The 22,117-nt window shown below is 41.6% G+C and overlaps 1 protein-coding gene across 5 annotated transcripts in view; it reads right to left on the reverse strand.

Moving 5' to 3' along the window:
• Positions 1 to 22,117, reverse strand: part of grip2b (glutamate receptor interacting protein 2b) — a 183,383-nt gene that overhangs the window by 96,874 nt on the left and 64,392 nt on the right. Inside the window, exon 1 of one of the 5 annotated variants that reach the window (XM_031568243.2) lies at positions 90 to 537. The exons of the other annotated variants lie outside the window; for them this stretch is intronic. Within the exon in view, the coding sequence (XP_031424103.1) occupies positions 90 to 144 (55 nt within the window). The 5' untranslated portion in view covers positions 145 to 537. Of the gene's footprint in view, positions 1 to 89; positions 538 to 22,117 lie in introns of those variants that run through there. 5 annotated transcript variants of the gene reach the window in all.

Here is a 22,117-nt window from a genome sequence, read left to right on the forward strand (position 1 = left end):
TCGCTCCGCTCCCCACTACTTCTCCCCCTACCCCAGAGGAGTTGGCTAGGACACAGAAGCCCATGTAAAGGTGGTGCAGTGAACAATACCCTTGATCCGCCGTCTGATGACCCCCAGCCGGCACTTCAGCGAAACGGAAAACATGTCCTCTCTTCACCTCCTCCACAGCCTCTTCTCAGCAAGTCATTGTTGGCAAAAAAAAAAAAAGAAGGAGAGGGAGAGAGAGAGAGAAACAGCTTCAGAGAGCTCCTCAACTAGTCACATGGCACGCAGAGCATAGAGGAGCGATCCACAAACTCCACTAACCAGGGGAACAGAAACCAGAAAAGGATTTCTCTCTTCCTCTCTCCCGCTCCCTCTCTCTCTCTCTCTCTCTCTCTCTCTCTCTTACTCTTGCTTGTTCGCTCACGCACGCTCGCTCTCTCTCTCGCTGCCTTCTACGCCTTAATTCCCCATCCAGGCTGCGAAAGTTCCAGCAGTCTTAGGTGAGGTGCCATCAGTCAGAGCAAGAAAAAGAAAGAGAGAGAGAGAGAGAGGGAGGGGAGGAAATAGAGAAAGGGCAAGGGAGAAAGAGAAATAGAGAAGGAGAGAGTGAAAGAGGGTGAGGCAGTGTGTTGAGAGAGAGAGAGAGAGAGAGAGAGAGAGAGAGAGAGAGGGAGAGACAGAAACATAGAGACAGAGAGCGAGAGGGAAAGCTCAAAGGTAATTGTAAGATGGGATCGAGAGCTTGAGAGTGGAGAGATGGAGCGTGTTTAAGGGACACATAGATGTCTGTCTGAGCCTCATTTCTTTTCCATCTGCACAGGAATGCTAATCAATATTTATAAACCTCCTTCACTCCGTGGCAGTCTCTGCTACACCCCCTCACAAAATCCCTCCCCCACACTCTTCAGCCCCCCCCCCTCACACTTTCTCTCTCTGTCCCTCACACACGCAAACACACACACACACTAAAGGCACTACAGGAAGTATAGGAATGAAAAGGCTCCCTATTCAATACTCGGCTTTAAGTCTTCAGTTTGAGGCAAGATGGAATTAAGATGGTGCTTCTGGGCTTCACAGTTCACACACACACACACACACACACACACACACACACACACACACACACACACATTACATTACTCGTAATTACCGTACGTAAGATCTTTAACCAGGGTTGCAAGAAACAAAAGTCAACACATCAGCTCCATAACCATATGCAAAACACTGTACACACAGTAACATGATAATCCAGTCCAACAGCAGCATCTGACAAATCCTACCTGCAGGATTTTTTTTTTTTTCAGTTAATATTTGTATTTGCAGATGGACATGAGATAGGCTCACTTAAAAGAGCATTGATTGCTGGACCATTTTGAAATTAAAAATCAATGAATAAAATATGAGTGATAGGCCTTTGTTTGCGGCCAGGAACTACGCGGGCGGTCCACAGAATACTAATACAGAGATATGCGGCCACACAAGTTATCCTTTTGGTGTTGTGAATTTAGCGGATTGCCTTCTACTTTCCCAATCAAAGACAAAAGGAGGGAAAGAAATAGCTGTTGTACTGCAATCATCTTCTGCAGAGAGACCAAACAGCAATACACAATACTGGAAGACAATTTCAAACAATTGTCTTAGTCATTTTAAACTGAAAAAGAAAGTAAGACACAAAAGATGATTTTCGATGGATATTCTAAGTGGACCTATTATGCTTTTCCTTATTTCCCCTTTCCTTTTGGTGAAGGTTCGTGAGCATGTAAACAGTCTGCAAAGTACAAAAGCCTGAAGTACACGCCAGAGGGAGCAACTGTCTCCTACAAAAAAAAAAAAACACTTTTCTCAGATGCCTGAAACGCCTCATTGGAATTCCATCCTTTTCCTCTGTTACATGATGATGAAATCTCGTAACATAATCCTTATTGCCCAGTGACATTGTCATTGCCTGCGGAGCTGACCAATCGGAACACACTGGGCTCATCGAAGGGGGGCTGGGGGAGGGAATGGGGGGCCTAAAGACAGGTGCTTTAACAAAGTTTTTCAGACAGAGGGTGAATAGGTATGAGAAAAATAATGTGGTTTTGGATCATTAAAGCATGCAAATCTATTCTAATAGACCCTAAAAATAGAATTCTGAACATTGAAAATGAGCATAAGAGGGCCGATTTAAACATGACAAAGAAATTTAATATTCACTGCATGAAAAGTGGGATTTCCGTCAGTAAGCAGCACTGTAAATCGCCGTGAAAATGCAACTTAATGGGAATTTGTAGGCAGCACAGAAAACTACCAGGAACTAACAGGAATTTACGTGGGGTTTCCATTTCTGGCAGTTTTACAAGTCTGAGAAGCTTGGCATTTGACCCCCAGCTCCTAGGTCTAGGGGAGGTTTTCACAGGTAAATATAAATGCTGTGAGCTACACAAGTGCAAATAGGATAGCAGGGGGATTTTGACTCACCACTGGTTCAGAGGATACACCTTTTTCTAAAAGGTACCAACTCCACTTTAAGAAAATCTCTGGTATATACAGTATAGATCAGACTATTTACATACTTATAAATTGTAGCTTGAATAGATTTACCTCATGGACAAGCCCTTTAAGATGGAAGACAGAAGTCCCCAAACTGAAAAAGATAAGACCTTAGCGCCTTTGTGAACATTGTGACACTGAACTCTCGCAAGAAGACGTTATTTCAGAAAAGGAGTTTGGGAGAGAAAGTCCAAAAGGGCTAGATCAGATGCAGTACAGGACCGGCTATCATCCAGTCAAGACCATACTGGCGGGACTTATGCACCGTCAATGTTCTCGAAGACAATGAACTGATAATTCAGACAACGGTCTGGAGCAGCACCAAATGAACGTAATATTAACGTTGTATATTGGCTAGTTGAGAATTTGGGAGCTTTTAACTGTTATGGTTACTGTGATAATTTGTTTTAAGCTAATTATCCCCCCCAGATTCTCAACAATTTATGGCATAGGCAAAGGTGGACTTAACAGCCGTTAACTGCCGGGATTTAGCAAGGTTTGCGGGCTGGAAATCCTTCCATCCAATCCACCAATCCAACATGTGTGATTAGCAAATCGCAATTGTCACAATTATTAACTTGCTAAGATGTGCACTGATGCTTGATTGTCAAACCACATGTGAGCCTGGGGTGTGTTGTTATTCCTAACACTAAAAAAGTATACTAAGGTTGCATAACAGCTAAATCAATAGCAACACAGTGTGCCTCAGTACGCCTCATGTTACTGTAGTGTTACAGAATGTTAGCCCAAGCAGTTGCTCAGCAACAGAGCAACAGAGCACTGCACAGCACAGAGGACCTGCGCACACCTTGCCTGCTAACATCTTCAGAGTGCATTTGGTGCACTCTTGTAGTTGCAGAGAGATAAGTGGAGTGGTTGTGCAGTGTGTGGTTGACCGAAGCACAGATCCTCAGAGGTATAGAGTAGCATCCAGCGGAGGAGGAAGAGGAGGAGGAGGTGTTTCTGCACGCTGAAGGGACTCCAGGCGACGGGGCTCGGGATCCTGCGGCTGTGGCTCAGAATCGGCTTTCCTCCATGCCTGCCTATCAGGAAGTCTGTCACTGTCTGTCTGGTCTAACAGGATTGCTCTCATCCTTTAAAAAGGATCTCCGATCCACAGTTATTCTATTTTCATTCGCTTTCTTTCTTCTTCTCTCAAATGTCCTGCAGACCGGTGTTATTTTCGTAAACATAAACTAATGGTTTTGAGACATCTTTTGTTAACTGAAATAAAATAATTTACCTGAAGAAAATGTAAAACTAAACTAATAAAAATAGAATAAGAAAAGACAAAACAATTATTGTCGTTATTATTTCAAGACTGAGACATCAAATCCATTACACAGATTGATTTAACTCCCAACATTCTGTGTAGCTATAGCCAACAACCTTAAGATGATAAAGTGTGTCAAGACCTACATTTGCGAACGATGGAAGTAGGCCTTATTATCAAGTGAAGTCGTCAGATATGTCAGGTAGTGTGTGTCCTGTATATCGAATTTAATAATGAAAGCAGTACAAGCATATACACAGTAAATTCAGGTAACAGCATCTGAAGCAGCAATACTCCTTTTTCATGGAAAAGGATGTAGTGAGACAGAGCACAAGGGATGAATGTTAACAACCTGTAAGTTCACATGTGAGTTCTTTAGGGATTTTTAGTTAACTATACCGGTAGGCTTAACCGTGAAAACTCATGTCTCATTGTTTGCCTGACGTAGCCTAAATGACTGAATTTTTTTTATCGTGTTCTTGCCTTTTATGTGTAGGCCTATTGAAGGTGCAGTCTGCGATTCTAAACCAAAAACACTTTTTGTAAAATTCAGCACATTGCTCCTTACAGTCCTCTAGCGGTTTGGTCAGAGTTTGCGCAAAAATTCAGGTGTTTGAACACAGTCCTGGCTCTGTAAATGGGAAACAAACTTAGTGGCTCTTAATGTTAAACTTAATGTAAGAACAGAGTATCAGAGCACTGTTACAAACTGAACATTAGGTTTTTATTGGTAGTTATTATACAGCTCCTCATAATGTTTCATTGAATGGGCCCCCTCAACGTTCGAAGGTCTGATATTTCTTTATAAGGACTGCTGTAAAAAATGAATTACCACTTCCATTGGCAACAGGTTTTGTGCTTCTAATTCACGTCTTTCATATCATTCCGCAAGTAGCACATTCAGTTTTCGTTACGGAAATTCTGTGTAACTTGAAGTCAACAAGTAACACGTTGCTACGCAACACCAAACTTAAAAGTTCTATTTGTGTGAACTATTTTCACTATAAAGTCACAAAACGGTGGACTATACATTATTCCTTACTTATTGGTCTAATTACAGTGTAACATGGCCTTTGCAATATTCAGTGATTTACAATGTTACCAGAGCTTAGTGATAATTAGCCATTACATGTATTATGTAAGGGCTTAAAGTCCCATTATGCAAGAATTGGTATTTTTTGCTACTGATCTCTCACTTAAAGTTGTGGAGTGTATCTCACTCACCCCCTAATGGACAGTGGTACACGTGTATTTGCTGAAGGATATGGAACCGGCAAAGACAACAGCAGAAGCCAATGAAGCATGTCTACTGACAAGCTGGGATAATATTACAAAATTATACACAAATATGACTCTGCATAGTTTTATTTATTTTGACATCATAGATTAACGCTAACATAACCAAAAGACTAAACAAAAAAAAGAATGACCGAAGAATGAGCATTAGTTTTGCTGAAATACTGCTTGCGTTTTCAGCCTTTATATATCGTTTTCTATGCATTTGAATGTAGAGTGTGTGTAATCTAATACAATGTTGTTGGTGACATGATAAAGCTGAGCTAGGTTTTCAAGGTTGCAAACTTCCAAGGTTTATTTGGCATGAGGAATATATTTGGATAATATCCCAAGACGGGACTGACTTCCATCCTTGTCTCTTTTAGCTCCCGCCAACGAGTAAAAGCCTGTCCGAGACAGACTCTTGTTCAGTCTCTTCCTTACTTCCTCCGACAACGTCTTCCTCGGTTTCTTTGTCACCTCTGGCATGATGTCCAAACAGACAATATTGTGCAAGCTTTTTCTAATAGCTAGTGCATGGGTCTAGATTTTGTTGTGTAAGGTGGTGCCATAAAGCATTACGTAGATCTCATGAGAGGTCTTGCACCCTGTCCACCAAAGTTACATAATGCAATACCAATTCGGTGTGCTGTGGCAGTGGCAGACACCATTCTCTGTATTACAAGTCAGTGTACCACCAAAATGATTTTAAAGCTGTTATTTTAAGGTTACATTCTTACATAAAGTTGCTTTAACAATGAAGTGTTATACTCTTTCCCAGGCAGCGTTTGAGTATGGCACAGATCCATGTCAGACCCAGGCTGTATTTGTTCTGTATCTTTTGTAGTTTTTGGGTGACAGCATTTAAGGGATCAAAACACAGCTATGGCCACACACAAGACACACTCACACACACATACACACTGACTCCAACACTCAAAACCTGACCAAAGCGTGTGACCACCTGGGACGACTGGCAGGAACAAGCTCAGATCACGAGGCCTTGTCACAGTGTTTCATATTCATTAAACCCCTCACATGAATAAGGCGAGCAGGCAGCACACAGCAGTCAGATATTCAAGACCAATATTGATGATCAGATGGCGATAAAAGCAAAGTCTGTGATCAAAGACAGAGCTAATTAAAAAGACGACAAATGGCCATTTAATCCAATCAATCCAACTTTTAATGATGCACTGTAGATTGGGGAGATGAAACTGTGTCGGTGTGATCAGCGCACTAATCTACGACTTCAGAGATGACGATGACAAAAATAAAACCTCCGACACATAAAACGAGGCACATAGATGGCATAGTTAGAGTTTGCACTCTGTTTGGGCTGGGCTCTAATTACACACTAGAATCACACATATTTGCCACACACTAATGGTGGCAGCAGACAGCGGAAAGTGTCACATAAAAATGAATATAAAGCGTGTGTCACATGAAAAAGTGTAAAGCGTGCGTCATAATAACTGCTTCTGAGGAATGCCTCGATGCATTCCGCTCAGTCCTTTCAGAGGATGGAGGACCCTTTCACAAAGCTCCTCCTGGGCTTAGCAGTCTGTTATTCATTCTGTGTACCTCACAGCAATCAACCAGAGTCTTGACGAGAGATGGTGGCCCTTGACTGGGGGGTAATAAGGGGGAATGTTTTGAGTTCGAGTTCCAACTGATGTGCAGCGCTACAGACAGATGCCTGTTGGCTCATTGGAGAGGCCTACGCTACGAGTGTGGCTTGCTAAGAGGCGACGGTAGCTCAAGTGGTGAAGCTGGGGAAAGTGGGAAGAGATAGACAGAGACCAAGCGAGAGAGAGAGAGAAGGGAGGAGAGGAGAAAGCTGCAGAGAGAGAGACATGGAGAGAGAAAGAGACAAGTGGAGGAAAGAGAGAGGAAGAGAGAGTGATGCAAGGAGAGAGAGAGAGAGAGAGAGAGAGAGAGAGAGATAGAGATAGGGAGGGAGAGAGAGAAGTATCCGTGCTTCTTGTCTGGTTAAGGAAATAACGGGGGTGTGACCCTGGTTGGTGGGGCGGTCCGATTAATCACGGCCGGTGCATCCACTCCGCTCCAGGAGTCTCAGGAAGGAGATTAGGGGGAAATGAGGTGCTATGACCTCACTGATTTTCATTTCGCTCTCGACGGACCACACTGCGGGTGCCGCCACACACACACGCACACGCACACGCACACACACACACACACACACACACACACACACACACACACACACACACTTCTTCTCTAACACTGTCTCTTTCACACACACACACCTCACGCCTGACAACATAGAATGGGCTCGTGGAACAGCCGGGGCTGTCCAACACTCTACGTCTCACCTCACAACACTGAATTCTGTGGAGCGGAGGGGGTTTGGGGGAGGGAGGAATGTTTCTAGTGATTCTTGTATCATAGCCATGTGGTGTACTGGAAAATTCCCAGAAGAAACACATCAGGCAAGAGAGCAATTTTATCGGTTTCATTTATTTTTTCGCTGCACAAAAACCAAAATCAGGAAAAAATATAAGCAGAAACACATAAGCAAAATGAAATCAACCAAACTCTCAAAGTAACAAAATGGTCAGGCTGAGTTATGCGTCATTGTGGTGTGATAACAATCAGTAGAATGTGTGCAGAAATGTCCTCTCTAACTTCAACTGGACTCAAATACGAGCCTGGGTTGTCAGGGACAGAATGTCTCTGCTGATGGTTTATAGGTAAAAGCATGGGGGGAGTTGTTAGGGATCGTTTCATGTTCATTAAGACATTGTAAATAATTACACATGCAGTTCCTTCTTTGTATGTACTCAGAAAGAGAGAGAGAGTGTGTGCATGTGTGTGTGTATGTGTATGTGGACACAAGAAGAAATATTGCAGGGAAAAACATTCAGTGAATATGAATGTGTGCTCATAATTAAACTCATTTACTGACCCCACTATATTCCAGAGGAGGAATTTGGGGAATTGCAAAAATGAGCATAAATACATAATTCAGGAGAACCCCACAGCACTGTAATTCTCCTCGTATTTTAGTTTGATTATAAGCTGGGGGAAAAGAAACAACTTGACATGCAATCTTCTGTTGAGGTTGCTTCTATCTGTGCTGCTATCAAACTCATGGCTGAAAGAACAGCTTCCTTCTGGAAAGTGCTTTCCCCCAGTGCCAAACTCCAATATACACAACTGTCATTCTACAAAGAATGTTTGTGCTGGAGAAAAGCCTGATCCCATACAATAATTAATAACACAATGTGCCCTACGTTAAAGGTCAGTCTGGGGTCAACAGGTCATTCTCTGATGAAGGGAGGAAATAAATGGAAATATGTTTTGTGATGCAAGGGTGATCTTTGTGCAGTAAACATGGTGGCTGTTCAGTTCATTCTCATTCATCTCAATCTCAATAATATCAGACAAAAAGCCATCTTCTTCAAACAGTATAATGTCATGAGACCTTTGATTCTACACGCTCATACAAATATGCTGTGATGTTGTTATATGTACGGCTATGGATGCAACACAGAGCTTGGCTCAGAACCCTGCAGTGCTACTGAAACACCGGTTTATACAATGCACTGCAAAAAAAGATGAGGAAAATATGCTATAACAAATTCTTTCCATGCAATGTGGTGCTACACACCAGAGTGACGTGACAGTTCACGGGTAGCTACTGCCTCAGAGAGGAAAAAAACAGGTGAAATATAATCAAAGAAAAGAGGTGATTAAACAAGACTCTGTATTTCCTGAGCACCTCCACTTCTCAAAGGGAGGCTTAGACTCTCAGTCACAATGATATGCTTTGTGTCCCTCTACCGCGCAGCTGAAACGAGGGCGCAGGGAAAGAACACACGCACACTCTCTCTTTCTCTCACACACACACACACACACGCACACACTCTCTCTCTCTCACACACACACACACACACACAGACTCTCTCTATCACACACACACACACACACACACACACACACACACACACACACACACACACACACACACACACACACACACACACACACACACACACACACACACACACACACACACACACACACACACACACACACACAGACTCACACAGGAAATGGAAATCAGGTTTAATCTCCCGGTTTACAGATAAACTCTGTTTAAAATGCAAGCTTGCCACCCACTCCATGTGTGTGAGCTAAATCTAGGCCATTGGAGGCCTCATCATGCAGGAGCCCCAAAAGCCCATGAATTATTGCACAGGACCTCGGAGTCATCCAAGAAAATTAAAAGAAATTATTCAGGTAGAAAGGGGAGATGAGTTTGGGTATGTCTGCATAATACAACAAAGACAGCACTGTGTGTTAAGTTGAAATTGAGGGCTGACATAAAAAAGTCTTTCCGATCTGACATCAAAAACTCCAGGCATCTTTGAGTGTAATATCGCTGTGTGAAACTGCAGCGACACAGAGCAGGAATATTATACTGGCACCTGGGAATCAGTATGCTGTGTCTGTGTGTGAGAGAGAGATCAATTGAATTATTTATATATAAATAAACACACACACTCCTATATATATAAATATAAATAGTTATATATATATATATATAAACACACACACACACTCACTATCTCTCTCTCACACATATATATGTATCACATATCTCACATATATATTCTAATTTCTGGTTACAGACAAGCCTAACAATTGGTGACCCAGCAGACCAGAATGAGACTCAAGAGCTTTTTTGTTTTGGTTTGCTTCGTTGTTCGCATGATTTATTTGTCACGAAACACATGTATTGTGATTGAGTTTTTGGTTGTGGTTATAAATTCATGTTGTTTGGTTTGCTGCAAGATTAGCCATTCAGCCACGGTTTAACAAGCACGCCAGGGCTGGACTCCCCTGTTTGTTTATGAACAACTCTAGAGGTACCGGTCATGCATCTGGGATCAATTAAGATGTTCGACTGTTTAACCAGCTCGTCTGTGGGCTTGTTTGGTAATGATTTCTGCCTGTCTGTCTCTGTCTGACACACACACACACACACACACACACACACACACACACACACAGACATGTACAGTGTACATATCCTCCTCTGCAGACATACCTCTGCCTCCCCAGTGGATGGCTGTAAAGCTGCACCCTTATCCCCACGAGTTCCTTTAAAGCGCGATCAGTAACGAACTGATGCAACGTGCCGCAACTCCAATTACATATCAGGCAGCAAGCTCCAGTCCCTCAGCAGTCATCTCCCACTTACGCCAGTGAAGAATGTATGTCTGATGCTCACTGGCTGGCACATCATGTGAACCGCTGAGGGACATGCAAAGACACAAATCACACGCGTGCAGACATGGCAAACATGTTTGTTGTGGGCTTAAGAGCGGTGGTGTTTTTCAGCACACTGCCAGACTGTTGTGGGGCAACGGTGCATCAGCGCTTTTTCTCTGTGCTGTCCTGACTTCCAGGCCTCTTAAATTGCGGAGCAGAGAGTGTGGGTCCTACCATCGCCTTTTCATCCACTCACAGCTCTTTGATGGGAGGTTTGAAACTTTTCTTAGCCCCTACACTTCATGGAAGAGGCACCGCTAGTGGCATCACTTCACCATAATGACCAGAAAATCTGAGATAACAGCAGTAGCAGCAGCCGCAGCAGCAACAGAAGCAGCCAACAGATGACATTCCCTCATAAAGTGTCCCCATCCTCAAAGTGAGACTGCAAAAAAAACACTGCAGAGAGCCAGAAGGAAAGACACAGAAAATAATGATGGAGAAAGAGAGAGCGAGAAGGAAAAGCATTCTGTATTTGTGGGCTGGAGACAGCATTCATGACAGCTTCATGGTAGTGCAATGAAACAGGTCATGGGCAAAGAAACCCTCATCTTCAGCATGGAGTCAGATACTTCCACTGTGAAACCCAGTAGCCATTATAGCAGCCATGATCATTAGCTTTGGAACAGGCTTTTCCAGTACTCTGAGTAGAAGTGCCCTATTACAACTGCATTGCCTTGACTGTCTTGTCTCAGTTGTGGTATGACTTTGTAACTGTTCTGCTTGGGGGAAAAAAATATTTTCACTCTCCTGTTGTTTTGTTAGGGGATAGAATAATTTTTGTTTTGTTATTTTGGCCTTCCTGAAGCCTTTGTCATACATAAAAGAGAAAATGAATGACTCGAACAAAGTAGTGGTCTTTCTTCTCTTTGCTGTCATGACCTCACTCTGGACGAGTCACTTATAAACTTACAAACACTGACTTTCAGCACAAGAAATTCGAGACTATCAGGATTGAAATCGTTATTTGGACCTATTTGAACGTATTTATTTGAACATTATTTGAACCGTTTTGTCTGAAGCAACACCTACTTTAATTAGGTCTAGCTGAGTGGTCTTGTTTGCATGTTTCATCACCTGTTTTGAGTGCATGCTATCTTTTGGGTCTATTCTGGTTTTATTTACTTGCTTGTTTGCTGTGCGCAAATAAGTCTAGGCCTACTGCAAATAAATTCCTTTGTTTCAAAACTCTTTTGGATAATAAATCCCTTTTGACTGAAAATGCTCTGTGTGGTTTTATGTTGTTTTCTGGTGCACAATACAATTTTGATATTGCAATGTCTAGAGTTAGATTTTCTTGAATTCATTTCTAGGCTCCCACCTGTAGCAGGTGCTGATGTTGCTCTTTGTGACACATAACAATCACTTATTATTTAGAATGGAATATAGATGAGCTAAAATAAGCGCGGTGTCTGTTGGTCCCCACCCTGTTACAAATACAAATAGGTGGGCCTTGGAGTAGAAAAGGTTGAGAACCCCTACTTTAAAGCACATGTTGATTCTGTAAGAGGGCAGACAAAATGTTACAGAAGAAAGAAAACACTAGGCTGGAAACCCCTGCCGATTTCGCAAGTTTGGCCACTTGCAAAGAAATGTGTGATCTATAATTGTAATAGTAGGTGTATATTAACAGTGAGAAACAGAATATCAACAAAAAAATCCAGAAAACTGCATCTTATAACATTTATGACTTAATTTGCATTTGATGCAGAAAATAAGTATTTGAACCCCTAGCAAAACATGACTTAGTACTTGGTGGAATAACCCTTGTTGGCAAGCACAGACGTCAGACTTTTCTTGTAGTTGGTCACCAGGTTTACACACATCTCAGGAGGGATTTTGGTCCACTCCTCTTTGCAGATCCTCTCCAAATCCTTAAGGTTGCGTTTTCAATGGGAGGGAATGAGGGAATGAGGTTCAAGCCCAATATTCCACATTACATGGCCCCATCCATAGTCCCCTCGATGCAGTGGAGTCGTCCTGTACCCTTGGCAGAGAAACAGCCCCAAAGCATAATGTTTCCACCTCCATGCTTGACGGTGGGGATGGTGTCATATTCAGCATTCTTCCGTCTCCAAACGCGGCAAGTCGAGTTGATGCCAAAGAGCTTGATTTTGGTGTCATCTGACCACATCCTGTCTCCCAATCCTCCTTAGAATCATTCAAGTGTTTATTGGCAAACTTCAGACGGCCCTGTACATGTGCTTCCTTGAGCAGGGGGACCTTGCGAGTTCTGCAGTACTTCAAACCATTACGGCGTAGTGTGTGGCCAATGGTTTTCTTGGTGACTGTGGTCCCAGCTGCCTTGAGATCATTTACAAGCTCTCCCTGTGTAGTTCTGGGGTTATTCTGCACCTTTCGGATGATCACCGATACCGCACGAGGGGATATCTTGCATGGAGCCCCAGACCTAGAGCGATGGACAGTTGTTTGGTGTTGCTTCCATTTACGAATAATCGCACCAATAGTTGTCTGCTTCTCACCAAGCTGCTTGCCGATGGTTTTGTAACCCATTCCAGCCTTGTGCAGGTCTACAATCTTATCTCTGACATCCTTGGTCAACTCTTTGGTCTTGCCCATGGTGGTGAGGTTGAAGGTGTGAAGTATGATTCTTTGGACAGGTTTCTTTTATACACGTCACCAGTTGAGATCAGGTGTACCTTGTTAGGCCTAATGAGAACTAATCTGTGTGCTTCTTGGGCACATAACTGGTCATTGGGAGCCAGAATTCTTGCTGTTTGCTTGGGGGTTCAAATACTTATTTTCTGCATCAAATACAAATAAAGTCATAAATGTTATAAAATGCAGTTTTCTGGATTTGTTTGTTGATATTCTATTTCTCACTGTTAAAATACACCTACCATCACAATTATAGATCACACATTTCTTTGCAAGTGGCCAAACTTGCGAAATCGGCAGGGGTTCAAATACTTATTTTCCCCACTGTATTTCAGAAATACTGTATACGACTAATCTGACTAATCTACGACTAATCTGACATGAAATTATGAAATGACCTTCCAATATTACCAAGCTGTATATAGTGGCACAGTGTAATGGCATGACACACAAGGACGGTCATCTTAAATGTTACAAGTATCAGTCAAATTGAACATAAGGTAAAATCCAGATGGATAAGCACAACTGTAAATAATAACAACTGAATAAACAGATTGGATGCCAATTAAACCAAACATACTTAAATGAGCATATAAACGTGGTAAACCTCAATGCACCAGATGTAAAGAAAGTACACCTACTGTAAATAAACCTGAATGAGAGAGTGAATGAATTAAAAAGAGATGAGAAGGGGAGATAGTGAGAGTGAGAGCGAGAGAAATCGTAAGAGCGAGAGTGAGAGCCAAAGACAAGAGCGAATGTAACAAGATGTCTGATGTTGTCCTCAAACCCATTTTATGCATCTGCCAAAAACCAATAACAACACCCTTTTTCTCAACAAAAAAAGAAGAAAGGCTGATTAGTATGCAGAGACTAAAGTAGTGAGATTCTAGTAAAAAACCCAATCATGTGCAGATACCTTAGATTGTAATGATTAAACTGCTCCCCACTTCACAAGTATCAATTCAAGACCATATCGTTCCAGCTGTTAAAGCCATCTACAGGTCAACTCTGTGCCTATGGGGCGACAGTGGTAGAGAAGTCGTTTAGTAATCAGAAGGTTGCTAGTTGCTAGGTCAACTCTGTGCCTATGGGGCGACAGTGGTACAGTGGTAGATAAGTCTTTTAGTAATCAGAAGGTTGCTAGTTCGATTCCCTGTCGAAGCGTCCTTGAGCAAGACACTGAACCCCTAATTGCTCCTGATGTGCAGTGTGCCATCAGTGTAAATGTAAAATGTGTATACATTGTAAGTCGCACATATGTAAGTCGCTTTGGATAAAAGCGTCTGCTAAATGACTAATTGTAAATTGTAAATTGTCTATGTGACCTGGGTGATGCAGGAACCCGCTTCTCCTTCACAGCAGAAGGTAGAGCGTATTTACCAAGAGGTGTGATGCCCTTTGTGAGATTGCGGTTACTGTAAACAATGGAAGTCTGTTGCTGTGAGAAGGTTCCGGAGAGAATTCCTCTGATAAACTGCTTTTGGCCATTTGCTCAGGCATTGGATATCGGTGTGTCCATTTTGTAGATTTGATCATTTTCAGTGCGTACCGCCTTACAATTCCACAAAGAGGGAAATGCACAGTAATATCTCAATGCCATTGGATGCCCATGTATCACAGTTAGATAGGTGAATATCCTCAAGAGAGCAGCAGCATAACTTTTTATGTTTAGGGTATTTGTCAGATGACTTCAAACTGTCCAAAACAAAAAAAAAAGAATCTTAACAACATTTACAATATTACTACTTGCTTTAACAACTTTTAACTTTAACTGCATTTGACTGTTTTGCAAAGGAGCATCTGACGAATCGAATCCTACCCTACTTCAGTCCAGAGCAGGACTCCAGTGACTCCACAGTCCGCTGCTTTCCAGGACCTCATCCAATATCATCGCACTGTGATCTGAAATGCTCGGCCCAATCTCATGACCTCAATCCAACTGGTCTGGGTTGAAATGAAATGAGATCTACCACCAGCCAATTTAACTTTCATGTGGTAACTGTAGGCCTCCATTTCTTTGGAATGCACAAGCACACACACACAAACACACACACACACAAATACTCTCTCTCACACACAGAACACACACGCACACGCTCACTCAAACACATTCTCATACATAGACAGTCTCTCTCTCCGACACACACACACACACACACACACACACACACACACACACACACACACACACATGTGCATACACATACACACAGAGAGCTTGAAAATGTATTTCCCCAGTGTTTCATTTTCCACACCCTGCAAGACGAAATTACACATCAAACCTTTAACCTTAACATACTCACCTTATTGCTTTTCACTACTGAAGCATTTGCACTTACTGTTCTAAAGCAACCTAGGAAACATGCTTCTCTTTCTCCTGTACAATTGTTTAAATGTCAGACATGGTCCTTCAGAATCTGTAATCTTTAGACGATGTTTTGCTTAACAGGAGGTGATACTCCAATCTATCTGACACTATAAATGTATTTCCCTGTTGTCCTTAATGTTGAAGTGTAATACAACTCACCTACAGTGTTTTACAATCATTTTCACACTCAATACTCAATCCACTTTTTCAAACACTTAACACATTCACCATATTAGTAGACTATGTGAACCAAACTGTGTATACTTTTGCATTGCTTTGATACAAAATTCATTCAATCGCCACCTCTCTCAATCAATGAGCCAAACTCACCAGCCAAACTCAGCCAATTTTGCAGACATTAAGATACTCGGGTCCAAACAGTGACAAATTTAGATCACCGTAGATGGTATTATGCTGCATTTCGACACACAACTAAAAGTATATGTTTGAAATAAGACAAATTATTTTGATTTTAGCAGAAAGTTTTTTGTTTGTTTGCAGCCTTCTAACCATCTATAAAGTGGTCCTATTTGCATTGAAATGTGCATGTACACACATGGACAGAATTGTTGGTAACCTTCCGTTAAAGAAAGAAAATCCCACAATGGTCACTGAAAAAACTTGAAACTGACAAAAGTAATAATAAATAAAAATTAACTGAAAATTAACTAATGAAAATCAGACATTGCTTTTGAATTGTGGTTCAACATTCATTAAAAAAAAATAACTAATGAAACTGCCCTGGACAAAAATGATGGTACTCCTAACATACATAATTTGACCATAGGGACATGTTAAACTAAGGTGTCTCCTCTAATTAGCGTCACAAGTGTCTTCAAACTTGTAATCAGTCAGTCTGCCTATTAAAAGGGCGAAAGGTAGTCACTGTGCTGTTTGGTATCATGGTGTGTACCACACTGAACATGGACCACAGAAAGCTAAGGAGAGAGTTGCCTCAGAAGATTAGAAAGAAAATTATAGACAAGCATGTTAAAGGTAAAGGCTATAAGACCATCTCAAAGCAGCTTAATATTCCTGTGACTACAGTTGCACATATTATTCAGAAGTTTAAGGTCCACGGGACTGTAGCCAACCTCCCTGGACATGGCCGCAAGAGGAAAATGTATGACAAATTGAAGAGACGCATAATACGAATGGTAACTAAGGAGCTGAGAACAACTTCCAAAGAGATTAGAGGTGAACTCCAAGGTCAAGGTACATCAGTGTCAGATCACCCCATCCGTCGCTGTTTGAGCAAAAAAGCACACATCTAAAAAAAAAAAAACAAGAATGGCTAAGAGCAAAACATTGGACTATTCTGAAGTGGCCTTCTATGTGCCCTGCCCTTAGTGGTATCTGCAGTACTGTGACAGGCAACATACAGAGGACACCATGGATCAGTATTACGTAGGGCTTCTAGTGTTGAGTTGTGCTTTCTTCAGATTTCAGTGTACCATAGTAGGAAGTCATGTGGGGACCTCTTTGGTGATTTGGCATGGAATTACATTTTCGCAATGCAACACTATGTAATCTATGCAAAAATAGAGGCACAGTGATATATAAATGTTTAAATGCTTCAAGTTGTCAAGCTATATAAAAAAACACCTTGTTGTCATTAAGCTCTTGTTTTGTTTGTGCCTTGTTAGCACATATACAAAAGGGGCCATCTTTGGATTGGCATTTCTTGACATGCATGTGAGTATGGATGCAACAAGAGGATGAGGAAGAAGAAGACATCGCGGAAGAGCAAGAACAGTCGTGTCTGATGTGGTAAATCATGGGCTGATAGTTCAGCCAAACTTGCATAGATCCACAGTGGCATCAATAGTAAGAGTTTTCAGGCAAACCAACAGATACTATACAGTATTTAGAGCATTCTGACTGAAGCATCTGACTGATGTGCATATTACAGTAGTAATATGATTTGAGAAAAGTCTCCAGAAGAAACTGACGTATCAGTGCACATTATTCTACTGCAGGAGCCAGCGGTTACCTCCCACAGGGAGAGGGGGAAGAATATTTACACCTCAACAGGAGGATGCCATAGTTGAGATGGTCATTGCCAAAAACAGCAACAGGCTAAGAGAAATACTCAACAAGTTACAGACAACAACATACTTGCAAACATGTTAGCACTACATGAATGTTAGCACTACAACCATTTCAAGAGCGCTGCAGAAACATCACATCAGGATGAAACAGTTATAAACTGTCCCCTTTGAGAGGAACTCTGAGCGTGTCAAGGAACTCAAGTACCAATACGTCCAGGTAAGATTGAACAACACAGGGATTTTGTTTGAGATTTTGCACAACACTGTAAGATATGCAATTTGTGACTTGCGGTACCTTGTGTATTCTCTAATTTACTGAAGAGAGTCGTGGAGCTTAAAGCTAATGAAATCGAACATATGTTCATCTTTGTGGACAGGGGCGGCGCCAGGGGGGGGCTAGGGGGTGCTATAGCTCCCCCTGGATTAGCCATAGCACCCCCATAGCACCCCCAAGAAAATAATGGTTTATTTATTATTGTTATTTATTTTAATTCTGCGTTCTTAATTTAATTTACTGTGTGATAATAATATTTCAATCACAAAAGAAAATAATAACAGATTGAAATGAACAGATTGTTCACGAAGCACGACAGAGACACGTCGCATGCGTGAACGTTGACGTTTCCTGACGATTGAAGGAGAAAGAGAGCTAGTGCACTGTCAAAGTCAAGCGGTAGTATCAACAAATTCACAATAATGGATCGGTTTTTGATACCCAAAATTCTACGAGTAGAAGAATCATGTGACGTTGAAGAAGAAGAAGAAATGCAAGGGGTATCTGAATCTGATTTAGAAGAAGAGGAACGTCGTGGTCAAAGAGATCAATCCTACACCTCTACTGAGGGTGCTAGCCATGCTACACCTGGTCTGCTGGGTTGCCCGGATTTTGCTTTTCCAGCATAGTTTTGTTTGCATTTTTGCCTGTTCTTTAAGAGTTGTATTGTACAATGATACAATGATCTAGCTCTCATTATTGTGGTTTTGAGTGCCTACTGTTTTGTTTCATTCACTTTTAAAAGGGGCCTGCATCTTTACACCGTTTAAGATTTAAGGTGGAACGGTCTTGTTAGATGTGTAACATTAATGAATGCGGTCTCTTTTTGGGATTTTTCTGATCCGCCTTAAAAAAATCAGAGATTCTAGCCTAGGACGAGCAGTCTGTCTGTGCTAGCCAGTTATACATAAGCTTCTATGTTTTTATTGATTGTGACCTGAAATAATATATACTTTTTGAAAGCATTTCTGACTCTTTGACTGTTTTAGTTCATTCTATCTGCTATTCTAATTTGCCCCCTTTAGTTTAGAATGTATTGAACTATTTATGTTTAGTTTAATTTGTCAGACATGGTAGTGGTGACCTGGTGGTCATCTGGTGCCAACTTTAACCCCCAATGAAGTAAGTGAAGTATTTGGGATTGCGGAATCTATAACATGCTGATGCTGCATGCATTTTGTCAGTGACCGTCGCAGAGGAACACGGCTATGTGCGCGTTCGTCGGAAGCAGCCTAATGATAATAATAATAGACCTACGATCGATTTGTATGGCGCTTTTCATGGACCACAAAGACGCTTCAGAGAGCAAACATGTAAACAGATATGACGATATGGTGGGGAGGTGTTGTAGTAGAGAACCATGTGACACGTATGATATCACCCTAATTTCATAGCACCCTCGGTAAAACGCCGAGCACCCCCTTAGCACCTGCAGCAAAAAATCTCTGGCGCCGCCACTGTTTGTGGATGAGGCCGGCTTCAAGTTGGCAAAAAGACGCCGCCGTGGAGTGAATGTGATTGGGGAAAAGGGCAACTACAGATGATCTGGGGCGAGGGAGGGGCTAACATCACCATGTGTGTCGTAATATCTGCTGCCATTGGCCCATACAACACAACACGCCTTGATGCTTTTCTTGATGAACTTTATAAAAGGTTTTCAGCAGCAAGACAGGCAGAATTGACCAACATTTGTGACTGTATAGGGCAATGTGGCCCTTCACCACTCCCGCCAGGTTACAGGATGGTTTACAGCCCAGGCCTGGATGATGTCCTTATTCCTGCCACCAGACTCTCCTTTCCTCAACCCCATTATATTTCTGCATGGAGATGGAAAGTTTATGACCATCGCCCACATGACCAGATGTCACTTTGATGCAATGACTGCTGGGTGTATGGATGTAACACTGGAAGACATCCAGGGCTGGATAAGACAGTCTAAGAGATTTTTTGTCCTCTGTAAATGGAAGGAGACTGCATTCGGTGTGATGTTGATGAAAGTCTATGGCCAAATGCGGAGGACAGGATGGATTAGGCGAAGCCAACAGTAGACTTCTGCGCCACTGATAGGCAGGCAATATATGTGCAAATTACTGCACGCAGTGAAAAGATTGCTAATTGCCATTTTTTTTGTAAGAGTAATTGATTGTAATGTGTTTTCCTGTTGCGTTTGTGATTTGTTTCTTTATCATATATTATTTTACATTGCACAGTAAAAACTGTTATTCTTGGCTTCCGATAAAACATTCATTCATTTACATTTAGAGTAAATTCACCACACTCAATTGTTACATCTATTATGAGAAGCAAACCAACAGATGATAACTTTCTTCAGCTACTTGGCTTGGATTTACATATTTCCAAGATGCAATGCAAAAGAGAATGTTACCATAAATGTGAAGTTCAAACATGTAAAGGTTTGACACCAAACACAAAGAACAGAATGGATCAGCATTAGGGCTACAGTAGACTTCTGCCGGTATTACTGTGGTATCCTGTATCTCGCGTTGTTGTATGTAATTTACTGCATTGCAAATACTAAATATGTAACATATGCATGCCTTTTCGTTGTGCTGTAGCAGGCCTATAAAGTAACATGACATTTTAATGAAACATATTGCAGCATTTTAGTGTTATTTGTGTGGTACTACAATATTTGGTCCATAGAAGTGTCATTCTTTTTTTGTAATGCAACACTATAGTAATCTATGCCGAACTGGAGTATACAGCAACACACTATAAATGCAATTTGCAATGCCTCAAGTTGTTAGTGATTTTTAGGTCATTGTACTTTGAGGGACAAAGTAGTCTTTCTAGGAGAGAACATTTGTTATAGTTATGCCAGCATGAGTCACTTTTGGGTGTTTTGGTAGTTGTAGTGCATTTTGCATGAAAGATTAACGGATGCATGGTTGTTAAGCACACGGTGTTAAGAGTTTGTTTTTTTAAAAAGACCCTCTCTGATGCAATGACAGGTCATTATGATTGCTTTTTTAAATGGAAAGAGGCATATTCGCCGGCGAGTAATTTGGATTTTGACTGGAATCACTGTACTGCAGTGTGAGTTGAGGCTTTCTGCTGTCAGTGTCTTGTGGTGGTCTTCAAAATTATACCATAAAATTGGCAGGAATTTTATGCATATCAAGATAGTGATTGATGGAAAAGTATTCAATGGAAAATGGAAATTTGTACAGCTTTAATGGATTTGATACTCTAATACACAGCCTAGGCTATGTCTTACATCTTTAGGTTGTATTTACATTTTTACACAGAGCCCACTGGTTGCACATATGTGTAATTCTTCATATTGTGCTTTTGCCAAAAGCTTGTTCAAAAGCTTCTTCATTTTATATATAAAAAAAAAGTCATAGCCTATTCAGTATGTTCCCCTTCATGGAGAGAAAATATGATTAACTGCATTTGCAATGCGCCACACAAATAAATGCATTAGAGTCATTAAACACTGCACGACATGGCTGTTACCTCTTCACAGTACTTTTCTGCCAATTCAGTGAATGCAAAGAATAACTCAGGGCCATAAATAACAAAGTCATTATAATGATGGGGGGGGGGGGCGGGGGGGGGGCATGAAAGAGAATTCACTGACCTAATTTTTCTTCGCACAAGCAAGATAGGGCTGGTTAGGGTTGCATTATACAGTCAAGTGCTTGCAAATCAGCTCACATGCGGAGCATGAGCTGGTGAGAGGAGTCGAAAAACTCCCAGTGTAGCCGTCCACTGTCATATGAACTACATTTCTCTGTGAGCTTTCTGAAGGTTTATTTCTTTTTTCTGTGAGCCTGGCATTCAAAAGCATCAAACCCCATACATCACTGCCGTTGTGATGCAGTGAGACATATGAAGAGACTGAGTTCACTTTCATGGCACTTCAAAAGTCCAGCCGCTCGTGTTGCTTGTTGTGAGCGCGCTTCTCAGAGAGTTCTCACGAATGCTTGACGACACAGCTTCTCTCTTCAGACCTTTGAGGGAAGAACGGCGGGTTTAGTTGAGTTTAGAAACCAAGGCTGGTGCACCAAGAGAAAGGGCATACTGATCTGGGAAAACAGATGATGGGAATATCGTGAATATTTAGGCATATCCATTACTTTAAAAGCCTGCAGTCTGTGTTCAAAAGCGTACCTCAACTGGCAACTGGCAACGCCAAGATCAAAGCGTGGAGAATGCATTTACCGATGAAAATGATTATCTGTGCAGTATATTGTAAGTAACTGTGGATTAAAGCAAATGCTGAGTGAATAGATGTAATGGTAAATATTTTAGCTATACTTCCCACTAATGTTCCTAGCCTTGCATTGCCTTCATTATGTTGCCTGTATTCCTGTAGCTCAACTGGCACAGCAAGGTGCTAACAAGACCAAGATCAAGGGTTCAATATGCAGGGAGAAAACATACTGATGGAAAATGTTTATCAGCACTGT

Source organism: Clupea harengus, chromosome 5 (assembly GCF_900700415.2).
Source record: "Clupea harengus chromosome 5, Ch_v2.0.2, whole genome shotgun sequence".
NCBI lineage: Eukaryota > Metazoa > Chordata > Actinopteri > Clupeiformes > Clupeidae > Clupea > Clupea harengus.